The 20,573-nt window shown below is 40.6% G+C and overlaps 1 protein-coding gene across 1 annotated transcript in view; it reads left to right on the top strand.

Moving 5' to 3' along the window:
• Positions 1-18,584, top strand: part of med1 (mediator complex subunit 1) — a 51,684-nt gene extending 33,100 nt beyond the window's left edge. The window contains exons 15-17 of the mRNA XM_072561381.1: positions 6,761-6,856; positions 7,940-8,045; positions 9,813-18,584. Of these exons, the coding sequence (XP_072417482.1) occupies positions 6,761-6,856; positions 7,940-8,045; positions 9,813-13,044 (3,434 nt within the window). The 3' untranslated portion in view covers positions 13,045-18,584. The remainder of the gene's footprint in view (positions 1-6,760; positions 6,857-7,939; positions 8,046-9,812) is intronic.
• Positions 18,585-20,573: the final 1,989 nt, after the last annotated feature.

The raw sequence follows: 20,573 nt of genomic DNA, 5'->3' as shown, positions 1-20,573 counted from the left end.
ATGGGGGTTGCCACTGACCATAAATTGAATATGTGTATACATACTGGTGCTACAAGAGCAGGTCAGAAACTTGGTACTTGACTACACATAAATCATCTTCTGACTCTCCAGTGCCTTTGTAAGGCACAAGTTGGCTGTGTAATGGAGTACTCTCTACTTTCTTGGATGGGTGCACCACCAATGACACTCAAAGTTTGACACCATTTAGCCCAATTGATTGGCACCCAGTCCACCACCAATAACATTCAATACCTCCATTTCTGACACACTGTGGCAGCAATGAATACCATCTTCAAAAATATGCTGCAATACCTGAATAAAACGACGCTAATGGTGCTACTTTCAAATCCACAACTGCTGCCACTTAGACAGGCAAAGGCATTAGATACATGGGAACACCATCATCTGCAAGTCCCCTTCCAAGCCAGAAGCCATCCTGACTTAGCATGTTCGTCTTTCTTTACTATTGCTGGATCAAAATTCTGAAACTCCCTTTCTGGAAATGTTGTGAGTTTACTTAAAACCTCAAAGATTGCACCAGTTCAAAAAGGGACTTCAATAACAATTAAGGATGTGCAATGAACAGAATGTATGTTCCTCATGCCAATGAAGGGTGTTGAAGCCTGCATATGCACAGAGAGCTTATATTACAACAGTCAACCTTAACAGGATCTCTATTGAGAGTATGCATCTGCAATATGCAAATGCTGTCAGTATTTGTGCATTGGCTGGGATGATTTCAAATTCTTCTAGTCCAGGAGAGAGTGTAAAAGGGATTTACAAGATTGGTTCCAGGAATGAGAAACTTTAGTAATGAGGATAAATTGAAAAAGTTGGGTCTGTTCTCCTTGGAGAGAAGACGTCTGAGAGGAGATTTGGTAAAGGTTTTCAAAATCTTTAATGTACCTTATAGCGTAGGTAGGAAGACACTGTTCCGGCTTGTGAAATGAGAACGATCAAGAGGGCGTAGGTTTAACATGATTTGCAAGTGAAGTAAGGGTGATGTGAGAAAGAAAATTTTCATGTTTTGAGCAGTTAGGGTTTGGAAGGCACTACCTGGAAATGGTTGTGATGCAGGTTCAATTGCGACGTTTGGGAGGGCATTGGGTGATTATTTGGATATAAATGAGGTGCAAGGATGTGGGAAGAGGCAGGACATTGGTAATGATGCTTGTTTGAAGAGCCAGTGCAGACATGATGGACCGAAATGACCTGTTTCTGTGTCGTAACCTGCGATGGCCCTTTCGTATTATCACTCAACTTTTAATCCAGAAACTCAGATAATGTTCTGGGGACCAGGATTCAAATCCTGCCGCAACAAAATTTGAATTCAATTTTTAAAAATCTGGAATTAAGAATCTACTGAGAAACATGAAACCATTGTCAATTGCTGCAGTCTTAGCCTGATTGGCCTACGTGTGACTTCAGACCCACAGCAATGTGGTTGACTCTCAACTGTCCTTTGAAGTGGTCGAGCAAGCACTCAGTTGTATCAGTCACTGCAAAGTCTTAAAGAAGAAATGAAACCCGACAGGTCACCTGGCATCAATCTAGGCACATGTTAATGCAGGGCTATGGACCCTGACAACATTCGGCAATAGTACTGGCAATTTGTGCTCCAGAACCTGGTGTTCCACCAGCCAAGCTGTACCAGTACGGCCACAATGCTGGCAGATACCAGACAATGTGGAAAATCACCCAGGTATGTCCTGTACATAAAAAGAAGCAGGGCAGATCCAACAGCCAATTACCGCCCCATCAGTCTACAGTCAATCATCAGTAAAGTGATGGATGGTGTCATCAAGAGTGCTCTCAGAGTCACTCAGCTCCTGACCTCATTGCAGCCTTTGTTCAAATATGGACAAAAGAGCTGAATTCCAGAGGTAAGGGGAGAGCGACAGCCAAGAAGACCACATTTGACTGAATGTGGCATCAAGGAGCCCTAGCAAAACTGGTATCGGGGGCAAACTCTCTTGGTTGGAATCATATCTGGCATTTAGGAAGGTGGTTGTGGTTGTTGGAAGTGAATCATCTAGGCTCCAGGACATCTCTGCAGGAGTTCCTCAAGATAGTGTCCTTCGCCCAACCATCTTCAGTTGCTTCATCAATGACCTCCTCTCCATCATAAGGTCAGAAATGGGGCTGTTTGTCTAATCATTGACAATGTTCAGCTCCATTCTCAACTGCTCAGATTCTGAATCTGGCCATGTTCAAATGCAGCAAGATCCGGATAATATCCTAGCTTGGGCTACTGCCAAAGTACTGATTTGAGACGGCTCAGGGAATCACTGATGAACTCGACCCGTAAGCCTCTCCTGGTTCGTCCTGGAGATCGTACCCTGTGGTTGTCTGGAATATAAAACTCTTATGGACAGTTTAATTTAAATTGTTAGCTTTATTTACCAATGGCATCAATGTTACACTATAACATAGATACCTACAAGCCAGGCTTGAGCTAAGGTTTTAAAATCATTAGCAGAGTAGGGGTGCCAGCTCTTACCCCTAAGTGCTTTACCAGGTTACTCCCCTGATTGTTGCAAAAAAGCTGTCTTTATACAGAATTTGGTATTAAAATTACAAAAACGCCACATGTCCTTAATCTGATAAGCAGCAATAAAATGGCAAAAGTTTGTAGAGGAAATGAAACTCATTGACAGGTCTGTGTATGCTTGACTAATTAAGCTACATGGACATCAAAGTGGGAATCCTGGATCAAGCCAGGCCAGATGGTCAATTGCTTTGGCTAGTGCATCATAACGAGAGACTAGTTTAAACTATGTGGAAAAGGTCATGGGATCATCTCGCTCAGCTAACATGGCCAGTACCATTGTCTTACAAAATGGCTTTTCTTTTAAAATCATCTTAAATTCCCAGAATGCAAATTAACTTCATAACATTTCTGGATCTTGAGCTCCAGAGGACAACATACAAACATTCAATCATGACAATCCAGTGCACACTCAAATCAGGCCTTAAAGGGTTAATCTTTCCACCAGCTTCCATCCCATCTGTCTGTCTCTCTCTCTCTTTGTGTCCCTTGAACTCTTCAGTCTGTGAATTAAATTTACGTAGCATGTTTTCTCTCTCTCACACACACTAACATCTTCCAACTTTCAACCTTCATGTTTTCCTAGCCTGTAAGGGTAATGAGACATTCACTTCCCAGCACAGTCAAGATGAGGGAGCTGAGCTTCATAAATTCAAATCTGCTCAGTGTGGTATGCATGAAAATGTATCAGGATTCTTCAATTATGTGCATATTCCACTCTGCTTATTAAATTACAGGTTGTTCTCCTATTGAGTATGAGTTTTGTTAAGAGTCTTTGATATAACCCAGCAATTTAATTAACTGACCCGTCCACAGTGAAATATGTGCGCATCCAGTGTGAGAAGGAAGCACTGCCAAAGATTCCACAAGTGAACAAATGTTATCACCTCATTTACACCGATCCATTGACACTAAGAACAGATGTCCCCAATTCTTATGAGCAAATGGGCCCCCCTCCATGGTAGAGTGCTTTCCTGCAAATCTTAGCAGATGTAAGGCTACCAACATTCTCAGTAACAAGCACACACAAATGTCATGCATTGACCATCTCCAATAAGAGACAATCTAACCGATGCCCTTTTACATTCAACGGTGTTACCATCACTGAATCCCCTACTATCAGCAATTGGGGATTACCTTAGCCAGAAACTCAACTGGGCTAGTCACATAAATAAGAGCAGGTCAGAAGCTAGAAATACTGTGGCGGGTAATTCACCTTCTGATTCCCTAACACCTGCCCACCATATACAAGGTACAAGTCAGGAGTGTGATAGAGTACTCACCACTTGCCAGGATGGGTGTGGTGTGCGGCTGTAAACTCGACACCATCCAGGACAAAGCAACCAGCTTGATTGCCACCAATAAAATCTTCCACTCCCTTCACCCCTAATGCTCCGTAACAGCAGTGTGTGCTATCTACAACATGGACTGCAGAAATTCGCTGAAGGTTCTTAGACAGCTCCTTCCAAATCCACGATCATTTCCAACCAAACGGACGAGAGCAGTAGATATGTGGTAACACCATCACCTTGAAGTTCCCCTCCAAGTCCCTCCCCATCCTGACTGAAACACATCACTGTTCCTCATTATTGCTGGGGCAAAATACTGGAATTCTCTCCTGAAGGGCATTGTGTGTCAACCTACAGTATGTGGATTGCAGCGGTTCAAGAAGGCAGCTCGCCAACACTTTCTCAAGGACATCAAAATCGGGCAGCATTCTGTCCTGCCAGTGATGTCCATGCCGCATGAATTAATTAAAAAAACCTGTAATGTCAGAGGGAATCAGAACAGTATTATTGCATAACATGAAGTTAACATTGCCCCAACATGATTCTCTTCTGTTTTGCAAATAGCCCATAGCCACTTTGGCATATGCTAACTTTGCAAATTGAAGCTTTTAAATTGGTGGCATGCCAATTTTCCTGAACAGGGAGAGCCTAGCGTAAGTCTTGCATATTTGTAGAAATCACTCCTTGCCTCTGTAGCAGGCTGCAATTTATTGAAGGAAGGATTTTAAATGTATGAGAGTCTCAAAAAAAAAAGTTATGGAATTCAATTTTTAATCGAAAGATTAGTCAAATCCATCTATTACCAGGTAGTTATGATGTTTCCCTTATCTGTAGTATCCAAAGGACTCCATAGGAAGGTGTAGGGCTGTAAATTTAAATTGTTCTGTGTTCCCCAGGACAGTTAACTGCTGTGAGATTGTTACTGATATTGGTGTGATTTGGTGAGATTCCATGATTTAGAAGGAGTGAATCACAGCCAAGTTTTTTGTCAGTGATGCCACTGGAATGGGCACACTGACAATAACTTAGACAATGTTAAGAAAACCAGCTGCTATTCTGTGCATCTTGGATGATATTTTAGATGGATACAGTTCTTTCAACTAATCTCACTAAACTGTAATAATCTTTAGTGAAAGGTAAGCATAAAGCCTTCATGATCTTACCAGACCAGAGGGCTGCTGTCTCATTGGGGAGAAATTCCTGATGGTGGTTTAACCTGAGGGTCACCATGCCTCAAGCAAGGAGAGAGATTGAGAAGGAGAACCATTCACCAAAACCTGAATGGGTGCACGAATTGAACCCAGTTTGTTGGCATCACTCTGCATTGCAAACCAGCTATCCGTCCAACAGAGCTAGCTGATTTCTAAACCAATCACATTTTTAGTATCTGTAAAAGACACCTCACGAAGTTAAATATATAGTGCTTGCTGAAAATGCCAAAATAGTTGACTGATTGAGGTTGACCTGCCCTGTGAATGTATGGCCAGTGTCCTATGTGTGACAGACAGGTACTATTCCTTAACTTTTTTATGACATGGCGCTGCAGCACTTATGTTCTTGCAAGTGTATCGTCATTGTGCCACCTTGCTCTGCTGTTGTCAATAATCTTAACTGGCAACAAATGCTGGCTTAGCTAGTGATGCTCACATCTGCAAATGATTAATAAATTTAAGGAAAGTGTTTTCCAGTATACTGCATTCAAGATGCCAAGTGTTTTAAGGAGGTTTGTCATTATCAATTTTCTTTCATGCCTCAGTGATTAATGCTAGAAAGCAATTTGAGCACAAAATGGAATATAATATTGAAAAGCCATTTAACAATGCCATTGCTATGGTGCTGTTTCCTTGGGCCCATTCCAAATAGGTGAGTGACCACTCTGTATAAGCTGGCAGAAATCAGTCCATTAATATTTTAACAAAAATGTGGCTCATTTCCAGCCAGGCCACTTCAGGTCAGTCTGAGATCCTGCCAGAAAAATGAGTTCACTTATCCAGCTTAATCAGGTTTTCCACTCGCTGTTCCCTTTTTTTGCTGCAGACAGTATACCTTTCCAGAGACCCTTCCAGGTTGTATAATTTATTGTTAAGGATATATACTAACATTGTGCCCAGATGGCATCTATCAAAAGGTTCAAATTCTTGATTTTTCTTCTCTAAATTGTTATCAACCAGTAGGTGGCATAATGTGGGCACAATTGTGGTTCATCTCAGTTTGCCCTGAAGAAATGGCTGACCTTGTTCCTGAATTGCTGGGTAATTGTTAATACAACCCAAAGGGTTCAATTAAAAATCAATTACCCTGTGAGACAGCAGTCAGGTATTAGCCAGCAACTTGCAAAGGCTGAAGGACATGTGTGAACTAGTTGTGCTTTTATAACAATCTGGCTGCTATCGCGATCATTGTTCTGGTACTTGCTAACAATTATTCAATTTGTTGAAGTCAATCTCGTAACTTGCCATGGTGAGATCTGAAGTCATTGTGCTTGGAGCTGATTGATATCAAAATAAGTAAGAAAGAATTTGTTTAGTGCATAGTTGGAATACTGTATGCAATTCACAATATAGTGAATGTTTAAGTCATAAAGTTACTAGAATTAGAGACGTTAGTTATGAAAGTTTTGAAAGCTTAAGGTTTATTTTATAGAACGGAGATAGGGGAGCATTTCTTTCAGTATTCATCCCCAAAGAATTCCATAATTCGAAAAACTCCTATTAGCTAATGGTGACTATGAACTGGGTGATACATCCCATGTTAATTTGTTAGCAACAGAAAGAGGAAAATATCTTGTTGAATCAGTGAAGAAAGGTAACACTTATCTTCCAATCATTAAACAGAGTAGTTGTAAAATGTATCATCTTAGAGCGAAGTTTATTCCTTTCCTGTACAGTTTTCTTGTCATTTTGTGTTAAACCTTTAATTGCAGATTTACCTGGACGTTTGCAATTTGAGGTGTGTCCACTGACTGATACCAGCTTCAGCCTGTCTTTCCAGCACCCAGTCAATGACTCCCTTGTCTGTGGTATGTTGCCTTACTGATTCATATCTTTTGAGTAGTTTGTGTTCATACGTAACGCCCTGGAATGTAATGTTTTCAATGCTTGAACAGAGTTCTGAAGCATCGCTTTTTGTAACTGATCATAAAATGAACAGAGACAAGAGCAACAAGAGAACTCAGTTTCTCCAGTGTGTTTTTTCTCTGAATTTGTCGCCTCTAATTGGTGCTGAGCTACAGATTGTACAGGCAATATACTCCAGTATCTTGTCCAAATAATCATCTTTCATGTATAAGCCTAACCAAGGTGCAATCCTTTGTTCACCTATGGTGGGTATTATGTCTGAGCCCACTAAGCACAGGTTAACTATTCAACGTGAGATCTTACTGTTCAGTTCACACTGGCCGGTGCACTTAAAATGTAACCATCTGGCTAGCCCTTTAGGTCCATGGAATCTGATGGCACATTGGAGTTCTTTGCAACTGATGTACCTGTGCCTGCTCTTTAAAATAGAATTCAACTGATTTCTGTTCCTGCTGTTCCCTGTGGCCTTGCAAATTTATCCCCCTCAAGCATTTATCAAGCCCCCTTCCGAATGTTATTAGTTAATCTGCTTCCACCATATTTTCAGGACTGTATTCAAGATCATAACTTACAGTGTGACTTCTTTCTGAGATTGCTTGTGAAAAGAGTGCTGATTGTTTGATTGACAAGTCGAGTTGCAGGAAAAAATGAACATGTGCAGGCATTGTATCTTTGTTGAATTCAACCAATGTGTGAGGACCAGTAGCTCACTGGCGCAAAATCCATGGCAATACCTTGACTAATCAGCTGGTTTGGCAACCACAAAGAACCATTTCTTGGTGCAGCATAAAATGTTACTCCCTTTGAATTTTGGGATTTTTGCATCAGTCCTAATGAGTATAAAATGAAAAGCTTCAATGCTGTTCCTTTTTTTTCCAGCAACACCCAACATCTCGTTCAATTATTTCTAAATATCACTTCTGTTCTAAACAATCAATGTAAACCCTCAAAGAGTAATCAGTGCTTAGTTGTGTTTCCTAGTGTAGCTCCTCGGTTTTAGTTTTCATTGCTGTTTATTTTACTAGTTGTGATGGATGTACTGGACTCAAGACAAGTGAGCTGTAAGCTCTATAAAGGACTCTCTGATGCCCTCATCTGTACTGATGACTTCATTACCAGAGTTGTACAGCGGTAAGGGTCTTCTCTATATTGAATGCACTCCAGAAAAAGGAGGATTCAGGGCAGAATGTACTGATTTGCAGATACCGATTTACTCAAATTCCATCTTTATTAGCATTCTAAGGTTAATACCAGAGTTTCGATGATCACATTCTCCAGCAGTCTAGTTGGATGAGTCACTCCTTGGTTTCATACTCGCGCTTAGAGAACAGAAGATCACGGGTTAGATTTTAAATTAGCATCCTGGTTTCGAGAGGAAGATTTAGCCAAGATGTTCAACCCCAATCACTTTCCTGTTATTTCTGCGGAAAAGTTCACTGTGTTGGACTTTAGGTGAGAAAAGATTTAGGGCAGGTTATGGCACCATTCGTAGCTGAGTAACCTGTTCATACTGATTAATCTCTCAGTTGGGGTCTGACCGCTTGTGGAGTTGCCAGTGAATATCTAACAATGTCCTGTCACATTATTACCTTCTGCAAAGGATGGAGAAAAACACTAGAAACAAGTAGCAACCTGTTTCAATAAAACAAAAGCTCCAGGTACATTGCCTCAAAACTGGAAACCTCAGAACTGAGTCCATGCTGGATTTAAAACCTTGCCTTTTTGGGAGAAGAAAATTAGAACCTTACTTCAGTTAGTAGGAGACACATAAAATTATATGAAAGCTTAAAAAGGGAATGTGCAATAGTGAAGAAATAAAGTTTGGAGAAAATAATAAAATAGGTTAGGCTAAGGGTGTGCTGAATTCAAAGGACTGACATGATAAGGCGCATCAGGTGGGGTCGAGGGTCACTCAGAACATTTGGAGAAGCCAGTGGATGAACCTGATAAATGGACCAATACATCATTTAGTCAAATTATTTTATGCATTTCCTAATTAAGATTGATGTGTGGCAGCTTATAGTGTATGGTTTACAGGCCACTCCAGTTTTTGCATAGCCAGATTTGAGACATTCAACTTGTATTGCTTCGTTTTTATTTCTAGTCGGTCTTGTAGTAGTTATAATTTTTAAAAATGGCAGCTTTTTGGATGTTAAGGGTTGAGAAGAGATCAATATAGAGTGCTACTTTTAAGGCTACAAATGTGGGACAAAGAAGCGAAAAGCATAATGATTGTTGTCAGATTGTTGTTGTACATGGAGTCATATGTGGAATTGCTTTCATTCATGTGGGAACATACTGACATGGCAGTGGAGACAAAAAACTTGGAATTAGTTGAGTGCTGCAACACCTCCCCTTTTTTTTATGGGCTTGAATAGGTTTTTCTCCTTTGTTATATTAAGGGCGGCACGGTGGCACAGTGGTTAGCACTGCCGCCTCACAGCGCCAGAGACCTGGGTTCAATTCCCACCTCAGGCGACTGTCTGTGTGGAGTTTGCACATTCTCCCTGTGTCTGCGTGGGTTTCCTCCGGGTGCTCCGGTTTCCTCCCACAGTCCAAAGATGTGCAGGTCAGGAGAATTGGCCATGCTAAATTGCCCGTAGTGTTAGGTAAGGGGTAAATGTAGGGGTATGGGTGGGTTGCGCTTCGGCGGGGCGGTGTGGACTTGTTGGGCCGAAGGGCCTGTTTCCACACTGTAAGTAATCTAATCTAATCTAAAAAGTGTAGTTTAGAATGGATGTGGCATTCATTTGTTCATATTTGTTAACATTTCTAATAAAGAAGCTACACACAAGGATGCTTTTCATTTTACTGATTTCACTTTGAGATCAAGCTGATCAGTTCAGTTTCATAGAAGTAAACTTGGGTGATATTACTGAAATCACATGTGTTTTACAGATGTATGTCCATCCCAGTGACGATGCGAGCAATCCGTCGAAAGGCTGAGACCATCCAAGCAGACACTCCGGCCTTACCCCTCATTGCGGAGACAGTCGAGGACATGCTGAAAAGGAATCCACCACCAGCCACCAGTCCTGGCTACAGCACACAACTGGGCAACAACCCAGCTAGTGGCACCACGACTCCAACAAGCACCTTTCCTGGGCCCATTACCAACATCTTCAATTTAGGAAACATGGGAGTGAAAGAAAGGCATGAGTCAGGGCATGTGGAGGATTCTTTTAAAGTAAATCAGAACCCCATTCTGACTAGTTTACTGCAAATTACAGGGAGTGTTGGTTCATCCATTGGTTCAAGTCCTACGCCACCAGGCCATACGCCACCACCAGTATCTTCCCCTGCAAGTAATACCAAGAATCACCCCATGCTCATGAACTTACTTAAGGACAACCCAAGTCAGGATTTCTCTACACTGTATAATAGTAGTCCTTTGGAGAGGCAGAATTCTTCATCAAGCTCTCCTAGAATTGATGTGGCTTCAGGCAGCACAAAACAGAAAAAAAAGAGGACAAGGTCACAGACAGATAAGCCCAAGCAGCAACAGACCGAGGAGGACTTTCAGAGAGAGCTCATCTCCATGGACTTTGATGCTCCAAACAGTGTCTTTGATGTAAACTTGGCGGGAGATTCTTTGGACACTCCGCACATCACCCCTGCCCCCAGTCAATGTAACACACCACCTACTACCTATCCTCCCACGGTTGTGCATTCTCAGCAATCCAGTATGCCGAGAATGGTGCGCCTACCCAGCACAGACAGCATTGGAGCAGACGTCACTGAGATTCTGTCTGACATAGCAGAACAGACTGCGAAACTGGCCAGCACAGGGGACAATTGCCAGTCCATTGGGACACCAGTCCGTGATTCTTCGAGCTCTTCTCATTCTGCTGTAAATAGTACATTTGATGCAGATGTTTTTCAAGGTGAAAGCAATGAGAACACGTACACCGATCCTGCAGATTTAATAGCAGATGCTACTGCTACTCCAACCAGTGACTCTTCAAATCAGTTTTTTCCCGATGGAGTAGATTTTTTATTAGATAATCAAAGTGGGAACAATTTTGTGAGTGGCTACTTTGATGAGAGCAGCCAGGGTGGAGATGGCGAGGACACAAAGAGCTTTCCGTCACAAGCACTTGACTCGATTAATGTGCATGCAATGAGTAGTGATGCTGGAGATCGCTCCAAAGGAAGTAGCCATACGGACATGGTGGATTTCAGTATGTTTACAAGTGGCAGCAAGTCTTTAGGGCCATCCGATGGGATGGAACACAGTGGGAATCAGAGCCCTTTGTTGAGCACTGTGGAGGTAGGAAAAATGGATAAATCTCAAAAGCAGCGATCTTCTAAGGAGGGAAATGGTAGCAGCAATAGCAGTTTATCAGGGATGGGTACGGATGGAAAGCCTGGGAAACGCACCAGGACACCATCGAATGAAGGGAAAAGCAAAGAAAAGCCTCCAAAACGCAAGAAAACTGACTCCGAAAGTAAATCTCCCTCTCATAGTGTATCAAGTCGTCCTTTCACTCCGCCAGCTAGCACCACTGGCTCTAAGTCACCTGGAAGCTCCAGCCGGTCACAGACACCACCTAGTGGGGCCACCCCTCCAATTCCAAAAATTACAATTCAGATTCGCAAAGAGATGGTTGGCAAATCGTCCTCACATAGTCAGTTTGGGTCAGGCTCTTCATCCAGCAGTAAAAGTCACCACTCGCATTCCTCAACTTCCTCTTCCTCCAGCAAAGTGAAAAGCAACAAATCGGAAGGCTCTTCCAGCTCGAAAATGAGCAGCAGTCTTTATCCAGGCCAAAGCAGTACCAGCTCAAGCCAGTCTAAGAGTTCTTCTCAGTCCATGGGAAAACCCAGCTCTTCTCCAGTCACCAAGCATGGGTTAAGCAGTAGTAATAGTTTGAGTTCCAGCAACAGTGGTAGTAATAAAATGAAACCGCAAGTTAAGTCGTCATCCTCCTTGGTTAATCCATCTGGAGGAAAGCCCAATGTGTCTCCTTCCCATTCGAGACCTTCAGGTAACTCAGACAAACTTTCATCACCATTGAAGCCCATCCCTGGGACCCCGCCTACAAAGGCAAAATCTCCAGTAAGTTCTGTCTCAGGGAGTTCTCACATGTCAGGTTCTAGTTCCAGTTCAAGTATGAAACAGTCTTCTGGTATGGCATCCTCAAGTTCTTTGAACCAGAAGCCTCCAACCTCCTCCTCCTCTTCCTCCTCTTCCTCAGCTTCCTCAATGTCCTCATCTCAGAATGCTCACGGAAACTTAATTAAAGGAAAATCTCCAAGTCGCACCAAGAAGCCATCCTTGACTGCAGTGATTGACAAGTTGAAACATGGTGTGGGTGGTATAGGTGGTTCGGGTTCAGAAGACTGTGCAGATGGTCAAGTGAGTACGGCAACAATGTCTTCTACTCATAGCATGCCATCCAAACACAATATGTCCCCTGCAGATTACCAGGGAAAGCGAGAGAAAAGTGACAAAGATGGAAAATCCAAAGTGTCTGTCTCAGGCAGTTCAGGTGATGGTGGAAAGAAATCATCTGACTCCAAGAATGGTGGTGGTACTGGTGTGGCAAAAATTATCATTAGCAAGCATGATGGTGGTTCTCCAAGCATTAAGGCCAAAGTTACCTTGCAGAAGCCAAGTGACGGTAGTGGTGATGGTTTGAGACCACAGATATCTGGTGCAAAAAACTATGGTTCACCGTTGTTCAGTGGTTCAACGCCGAAACATGAACGCTGTTCACCAAGTTACAGCAAATCTCCTGCTTACACCCCCCAAGGGGGAGATAGTGGCAGCGAATCAGGATCATCCTTTGCTGAGAAGTCCCACCAGAACAGTCCGAGTTCAGATGACGATGTCCGACCGCTCCCCGAGTACAACTTAGAAAAGCATAAAAAGCACAAAAAGGAGAAGAAGAAAGGCAAGGATAAGGATCGTGACAGGGACCGAGACCGCGATAGAGACAGGGAGAAGAAAAAATCTCACTCCAGCATCAAGCCAGAAAGTTGGTCAAAGTCTCCTATTTCAACTGACCAATCCTTAAATATGGCAGGGAGCACATCCCTGAACTCTGAAAGGTCGTCTCGCCCTAGCCCAGCATTCTTGTTTGGAGATGATGATGACCTTATGAATGTGGCTCTGATTGGAAACTGAATTGAAGTGCATTGTTTTTAAAGCAAGGCTGTCTATTGTGTGACAATAGTATTTTATTGCTGATTACATGAGATTCTTGACTTTAAGCTAATAACTTGCTGAGAATCTGGCAGATGCCTCAGTGGTGTTAAGCTTGTCATTTTTTTAATGTCAGCAACCATTTATCAAACAGTGTATGTGAAATGTAACATATTGTATATTTTTGAGAGATTGGGTTTTGTTAAGTCTTACATGAAAATTATTTTGTCTTCCCTTGCTTATCAGTCTTTTAAGGGGGCAAAATCCACCCAAATATTGGGGTTTTTGTATGGAGACTTCCTGGCCCAAAACAAAAGTTTGGGCCCAAAAAAACTTAGCAATTCTTCACTAATTGCTCCTAATCTCCTCTTTGTGTTTGGTTCCTACATTTTTACAGCTGTTTTACTGACTGAAATATACTTTAAAATTGAAAGGAGACTGAGGCCTTGTGTGCTAAGTCTCTCATATTTTTCAAATGACTAAGATGACCATGCAAATACTTTCTCCTTGTCTCCCATGCCACGTACAAAGATTGTATTTAACTATTTGCAAGGCCCAGATTCTTTTATATAAAAACCTAAGATGCTTTTAACATACTTTATTTTTAACTATTTATTAATCTCTTAACTTCAGAATTGTTTCATGTGTTAATTCAAATCATTTTTTAAAACAGTTTCTAAAGCTTCTTGTAATCTATTTTGAAGGCAAAGGTTTTGCATTGCTTTGAATGCACAGGCTGTGCTGCAGCCTTTTTTTCAGTTTGGTGAAGAGTAAGAATATATACTATCGTTTGTATTAACACTTTGAAGCTGATGATTTAGTTCAATTGAAAGAAGTTTTGTCATTTCTTGGTCATCTGTCAAATTCAGTATGAGATTTTTGTCTTGGAACTGTTTCCTACTTCCTCCCAGTTTAATGTTGTGAGTTGGGCGGTATAGGAGTTTGCATGCCTATGCACCATTAGGTTGAAACAAAAGCTTTTGCTAGTTATCAGAAAACTGAACCAGCCAAACATTTTAACTGATTTCCCAGATACCTATTACCTTTGACATAACTTTGTATCCATTGAATAACCAGTGAAAGATAAATGTTCTCCCTTTTGTCCTGATGATAGATGGTTCGTTGCTGTCACCAGGAGACCATACTTAATTATATGCAGGCACTATTCTTAAAAGGAGGGAGAGAAACATGACATAGAATACTGTCTGCTATGCATTGTCTAAAATTCATGGTAATACCTCTTTGTGCTCTCCAGTTCAAAAAAGATCAGAACTAAAACATAACAGTGCTTAATTGAAAAATGTAAGTGCATATTGTCTGATTTCACATTATTGTTGGGGAAGGTTCTTGCTCGCTCCCCCCCCCCCCCCAAAAATTGATGTACTTTCAGTGGAATAGTGAAGCATCTTTAAAGCATCTATATCACCCATGCAACCAGATCATGACAAGCATAGGCTAGTGTTTAACCCAGCCTTGACCCTGCGCATTAGCTTCAATGATAAAGCATTAACATTGGGCAGTATTAATATAAAACTGAAACTTTGTTTCACTGTTGTTCTAACACCAGATTTTAGCAAATGCCACAGATATTTCTTATAAGCCAAATATTTAAGATCATGGCCTAACTGGACAAACTGCTGTGCATTTCAAAGCAAATGTTGAAAATTAAACTTGGGGTCTAGAGTAATTAGTGAATTGTTCAGATCTCACCAGTGGTTCAGATGATGGGAAGAGTGTTATCCTTTTGCCCTCCAGTTTTACCAAAGAAATTGCCAAATAAAGACTCATTGGCATTTTGTTCAATTGGTAATGATTTTGTTTGATGATAGCAAATGCATGATCAGTGGCAGTTTATCAATAGTGCAAGGGTGACTGCTGAATGTACTGAACAGCTGTGAAAGCTCTGCCACCAGAATCTAATAGGTTATAATATTCACATTGATGCTTTTTATGCTGTGAGCATGGGTGAAAGACTTGCAATTACTGATGGGATATTTCTTCTATGCCCCACTTGATTCCTTTTGTGAGCTGAAGTGAAGGGAAATAAATTGTCAGTGCGTTAATGACCAGACAATGCATATTGCCAGTCTTCCATCCAGGCTCAAAAGTTAAAATTCACCCCATTCTCCTAGAGCAGTTCTTGTCTCTGCCAGTGCAAGACTAACCTCAAGTATTTCCTTTCCTCTTACTATTGGCCTTAGCTCAAAATCTCTTGTCCAGTCTGTACTTTTATATCTTTACTGGTAATCAGCCCTCACCATTCCTCCAGTCCTCAAAGCACTGACTCGTATTTGGGTAATACAAGCACCAGCTACCCACAAAGGTTGCACCTAAGTAGCTGTATTCTATATGTCATGACAATGAATGCCAGCAGGTTCTTTGAAGGGCATTGTTCCAAAGCCTAGCCCTGTCCTTGCTTAATATCCTGTGTAGTTGCAGTTTCCAGATGAAAGCAGAAGGTGAATGGTAACTGACACCCAGGCCCACGATTCCCTACTTAGGCCATTAGTGTTGGAACAAACCCAGTTACAGCCCTGATGAGGTTTGTGTGCTCAGCAAAGACTGAGAATCCACCCACTTTTTCATTGCTTAAAGCATTTGTATTTTGTATGGGAAATACCTTTTAAAGACTGTTTCATTCTGTGGATTGTGGCAGTTTCTTTAATGAAGGTACAAGATTTGATGACTTTAAAACTGAAGACAGCGTCAGGTACAATTTTAAAATATTAATGAAATTTGACAATTGCATTGACAGTATTAGGAAAACATAATTTAATTCATGATTGAAAAATGTTTGCAAAGTATGAAATTAAGTCCTGTCATTGATGAATGACAGTTTTTATTAAACTGCAGTTTTCAACTATAAGAGCTTTCACTGATATTGTCTTTTCCAGCACTGGGTTATTGGTATTGAGACAGATAAAAGCTACGATTTTTAGCACCAGTGTATGTCAGATAGCATTTCGTGCACAGTTCAATGGGTTTGCAAGCTTGCAGAGGTGCCTTGGTTTTTTTAGTTGCTCTGTGTTTATTCACTGTGGCTAAGTTCAGGCATGAAACAGAATTGTAAAAGCAAAACGTTACAGCAGAAAATCAGGCTAAACAGTCCCGTAAATCTGCCCCAGTCGTTTTCTCCAGGTGTGCCACCTGCTCTAATCTCTTGTTTCATTTGTTCCCTATTCCATGGTTTGTCTTTCATTTTTTAAGTATTTATCTAAACACCTGAAAAGGCATTTCGCGATTCTGTTTCATTTATAATTTAAAATGTCAAAATTTCCCACACCTCGAAATAATTTTTTCTTTTATTTTATATTGGGACAGCATGTGGGGAAAGAAAAGTGAAAGTGCACAACTGGTTAGTCGGCAACCAAAAGTGAAAATTATTGAGTATTAAATATGGATTATCTTCAGTCACCCTAAGTGAGAATGGTGCCTCAAATCTGAACCATGTTTGTCAAAACCGGCAAATGGAAAAGCAAAAGGGTATTTCTGGATGTATTGTCAGAATTTTGATTTAAGTGAACATACAATTTACATTTTCCCAGTATGATGTTCTGTGTGCCTAACTAGTTGGTGTTCCCAGTTGCCTGAAGAGTAAAGTTGCATCTTTGTGAGCAGTGCAGACCTGAGCACCCATGTTTCATTCCTTGTCTCTGCTGCGTTTTAACCAGTAGTGGCTGTATCTTTGTACCTCCAGACTTTAGAGAGGAGCAAAACAGCTTTAATTTTTCATCACTGTTCAGTGGTGCCTGTGAAAAATGCTGTGCAAAAACATCTGTAATATCCAACATAGTCAAAACCTCGGACCGAGCACCCAGTCTAGTCCTAAATAAGGAATATGACCACTTTGATGAGGCATCAAATGTGCCCTGGAACTACCCTAAGAAGAGTCGGTAGTGATGGTAACAGTAGGAAAAAACTGCTGCCATGAATCAATTTTAAAATTCCTATTTTAGAAATAAAATCACATTTCTCCCTGCTTTCTCATTTAGGTAGCCATTTTGAAGTTTTCTAGTGGTTGCTTGAAGTAGTTGGTTGGGTGTGTGTGTATATAAAAATAAAAGTCAAAATGTGAGACTTTTTTCTTTTAAATTATTTCCAGAAACTTTCAAATATTTGCTTTTTAAAAAAAGTATTTTTATATATATTTTGACATAAGACCTTGTAATTTCTCTTTGTACAGTGATCTCAGTGTGACAACGAAAATGCCCAGTGTTTGACTAAAGCAGATGTAGGTAAAGAAAATGGGTGACCACTTCATATTTCATTGAAAATTGTTTTGCTTTTCCATGCTGCATGTAAGTTGATTTGCAGATTTCTTCCTATTTAACATAAAAGCTAGGTTTGTGCCATACACCTTGCAAAATGTAAATATTTTTCTGGTGTCTGCATTGAAATAGGTGTTACTTTGCAGAAAAAAATAGAGGTGTTATTGTTCATAAATACTTGGAAAATAGCAGGAGTACTTACATGTGTTAACATTACATTTGCAGGAATTTGCTCTGTATTTTGCAGTGTTGACTGTTTCTACATTGTAATTTTGATGTTTCCTTAAAAACAAATTGTAGAGAAGCTGGGGATGATTTGGCGTATCACATCCTTTCACTTTTAATACCTGGGTTTAAATGCATCCCAGACTATTGAATTCAGAGGCTTTTTAGGACCATCGGTGAAGTGTGTTTAAAATCTCAGAAGTACACAACCCAGTCGATGGTGTTTCTATTCAAAGTTTGGGATAAGATTTGTGTTTCTGTTCATCACACCGGTATGAGCTGCTTGATGGAGCTACTCAATTAATTCTACTCTCTTGCTCTTTCTGCTGAGACTTGATAATTTTTCTGTCAAGTATTTATCTAATTCCCTCTTGAAGCTGCCCCTGTGTCACCTAATTCTCTTGTAAATCACCTTAAATGTGTGTCCTTCAGTTATTAACCTTTCTGCCACGAAGAATAGTTTATCCTAATGACTTTAGCAAAAGCTTCCATGGTTTTGAACCACCTCTTTCAAATCTGTTAATCTGTGTGAGAGATGCAAGGTCACCTTGACCAGAAATGCCAACTTTGTTTCTCATGGCACGTGTTACCTGACCACCTGAGTATTTCCAGCATTTCGTGTTTGATTTCAGATTGTCAGCATCTGCGATATTTAGCTTTTTTCTTAACCTTCTCAACTTAAGAACAGACCCAGCTTCTTTAGTCTCTCCACATAACTGAAGTTCCTCATCTCTTTCTCGTAAACTTCTGCACTCTTTCCAAGGCTTTGACATCTTCATAATCTGTGGTGTTGATCACAGCATTTGAGTTGAGACGAGCCAGTGTTTTCTAAAGGTTTCAGTGTAACTTTGCTTTTGTATGCTCTGCCTCATTCATAAAGGACCCCATGTGCTTTTCCTAGCAGTCTTCTCCATCTACCCTTCACTTTCAAAGACTTGTGTACATATGACCCAGATCTCTCTGTTAATTCATCCTTTATAAAATTGTAAATTCTAAAATGTAAATAAAATTTTAATTACTTGTGACATACATTTGTGTTGTCTTGATTCAGTGTTAATAGTCAGTGATATATTGTACAAGATTACCATGGAAATGTGAGATTTATATTTGACCTTACAGTTGTCTACTGTTGATGAGTTGGAAGGACCACATGTGGAATGATCCAAATTTGTATGAAAACTACATCTTGTCTAACCCACACATTCCCAATCCTGGGCACTTTTTATGCTGAGGCCTGTCCTATCACTGAAGTAATTTAGTTGCAGTATAATAACAGTGGGAAAGAAAAGGTATCAATTTGTAAAGCAATGAGTTACACCCAAAGCACTTCACACGTAACAAATCACTTTGAGGTGCAGTCATTGCTATGCAAGCACTTGCAACCATTTTGTGTACAGCAAAGTCTCTGTAAAGGCAATGCAGTGGATAGCCAGTCAGCCCATTTTAATTTGAAAGAAGGTAATGTCATTAAAATAATGACATAGATCTTTAGGTCTGGCTGAATCACTGGGTCAAATTATAGGACCTGGTTTTAGTGTTTCTCTTGTTATGTACCAGGCCAGATCCCCTCAAAATATTTTAAGAAGGTAGTCTGGATCCTAACTTTTTCTTATTTTAAAGGCAGATGTGATTGGATATTCCAGGTTTGATGCAGCTAATTAAATCACTGGCTTTAAGCGAAACATTTTATTTAAACACAACAGTTGAAATACGAATTTAAAAAATGGAATTTAGAATAACTTGACTTTTGGAAAACTTAACTGATCGACGCAGCAGCTTAACTAAGAGGCTGTTCCAATTCCTGTAACATCCCATAAACACACCCCTTGGCAAAAGGTGAGTTCAAATGCAGGTTCTTACAGGCAGGAGAGATTTCTTAGAGAGAAAAGCCAGTCAAGAATCGTCTGCTGAAGCTTGAAACCTTTCTCTGCACTGCAGCAGCTTCTCACTGTTGCAACTAAAACAAATTAGAAAAAACCTGAACTGGGAGAACTGGACATTCCCATTGTTTAAGTAGACATTTTGGCATGTCTGCCTTTGAGCTGTCTTGAAAAAAACCAAAAACAAAATAACTTTTTTAAAATGACAGCTTTGCTACAGACTCAGGAAATTTAATAGAATTACTGAGGCACTCTACACCAAAAAAAACTTCCACCAGATTTTGAAAATGACCTTGGAGCTTGCTAAGTTGGTTTGCAAGAGTCAAGAGAGCCTTTTCAGATGTTAGCTTTCTTAACAAGAATGAGAGTTGACAAAACTGTCTCTTAATGCTAATGTAGGAGAATAAAGTATTCGAAGGGAACGGGTTTATTAGTCGATGAATTGTGGCTCTCAAAAGGGAATTGGGTAAGGGTCTAAAGGGAAACATTTTACAGAACCATGGAGGAGTTGGATGAGCTAAATTCTTCTTGTGGAAAGCTAGCTGGCTGGTGGCTTTAGGGAGCCCTACAGTTTATACTGTGTTGGAGCCTGCAACCTTGTTAAATTGAGGTAGAGGATCTCCTCTGGAGCAGTGGCATGGCTGCTTCAGTCAGCTTCAACATTCTTCAAAAAGTAAGACAATGTTCATGCTTCTTGGTAGTAATCTGGTGCCTGACACTGCAAATGCATGTGAGCTTCACTGCAAGAAAGGATCAGCAGAGAACCGGTGAAGCATCAACGCTCACTGAGAAGCACATGATATTCATTGGATAGCTTGCCTAAAGAGTCTGCAGAGGCACAATGACCCAAAAGGCCTTCTCCTGTGTTATGTGATTCCAATTCTGTGTTGAAGCAAGATGTTAACAGTTCTTGTGGAAGAGCGAAAGTTAGAAAGCGGTAAAAGTCTTGACTTCAGAAGTAGAACATGAAAACTAAATATGAGAATGTTTAACTGCAGTCCCGCTAAAATCATTCTGTAACTTGGAGTGGAATCTGAGAATGGAATGAGAGGTGTGATTTAACTATCGTAAGTTGATGGTATGTAGAATGGGTAGTTGATTCTGAGAATGTGTAGCTGAGTCAGGTTTCCACTTCACT

Source organism: Chiloscyllium punctatum, chromosome 42 (genome assembly GCF_047496795.1).
Source record: "Chiloscyllium punctatum isolate Juve2018m chromosome 42, sChiPun1.3, whole genome shotgun sequence".
NCBI lineage: Eukaryota > Metazoa > Chordata > Chondrichthyes > Orectolobiformes > Hemiscylliidae > Chiloscyllium > Chiloscyllium punctatum.
Note: the sequence above shows the minus strand (reverse complement) of the source record. Positions and strands in the feature narration are given on the sequence as shown.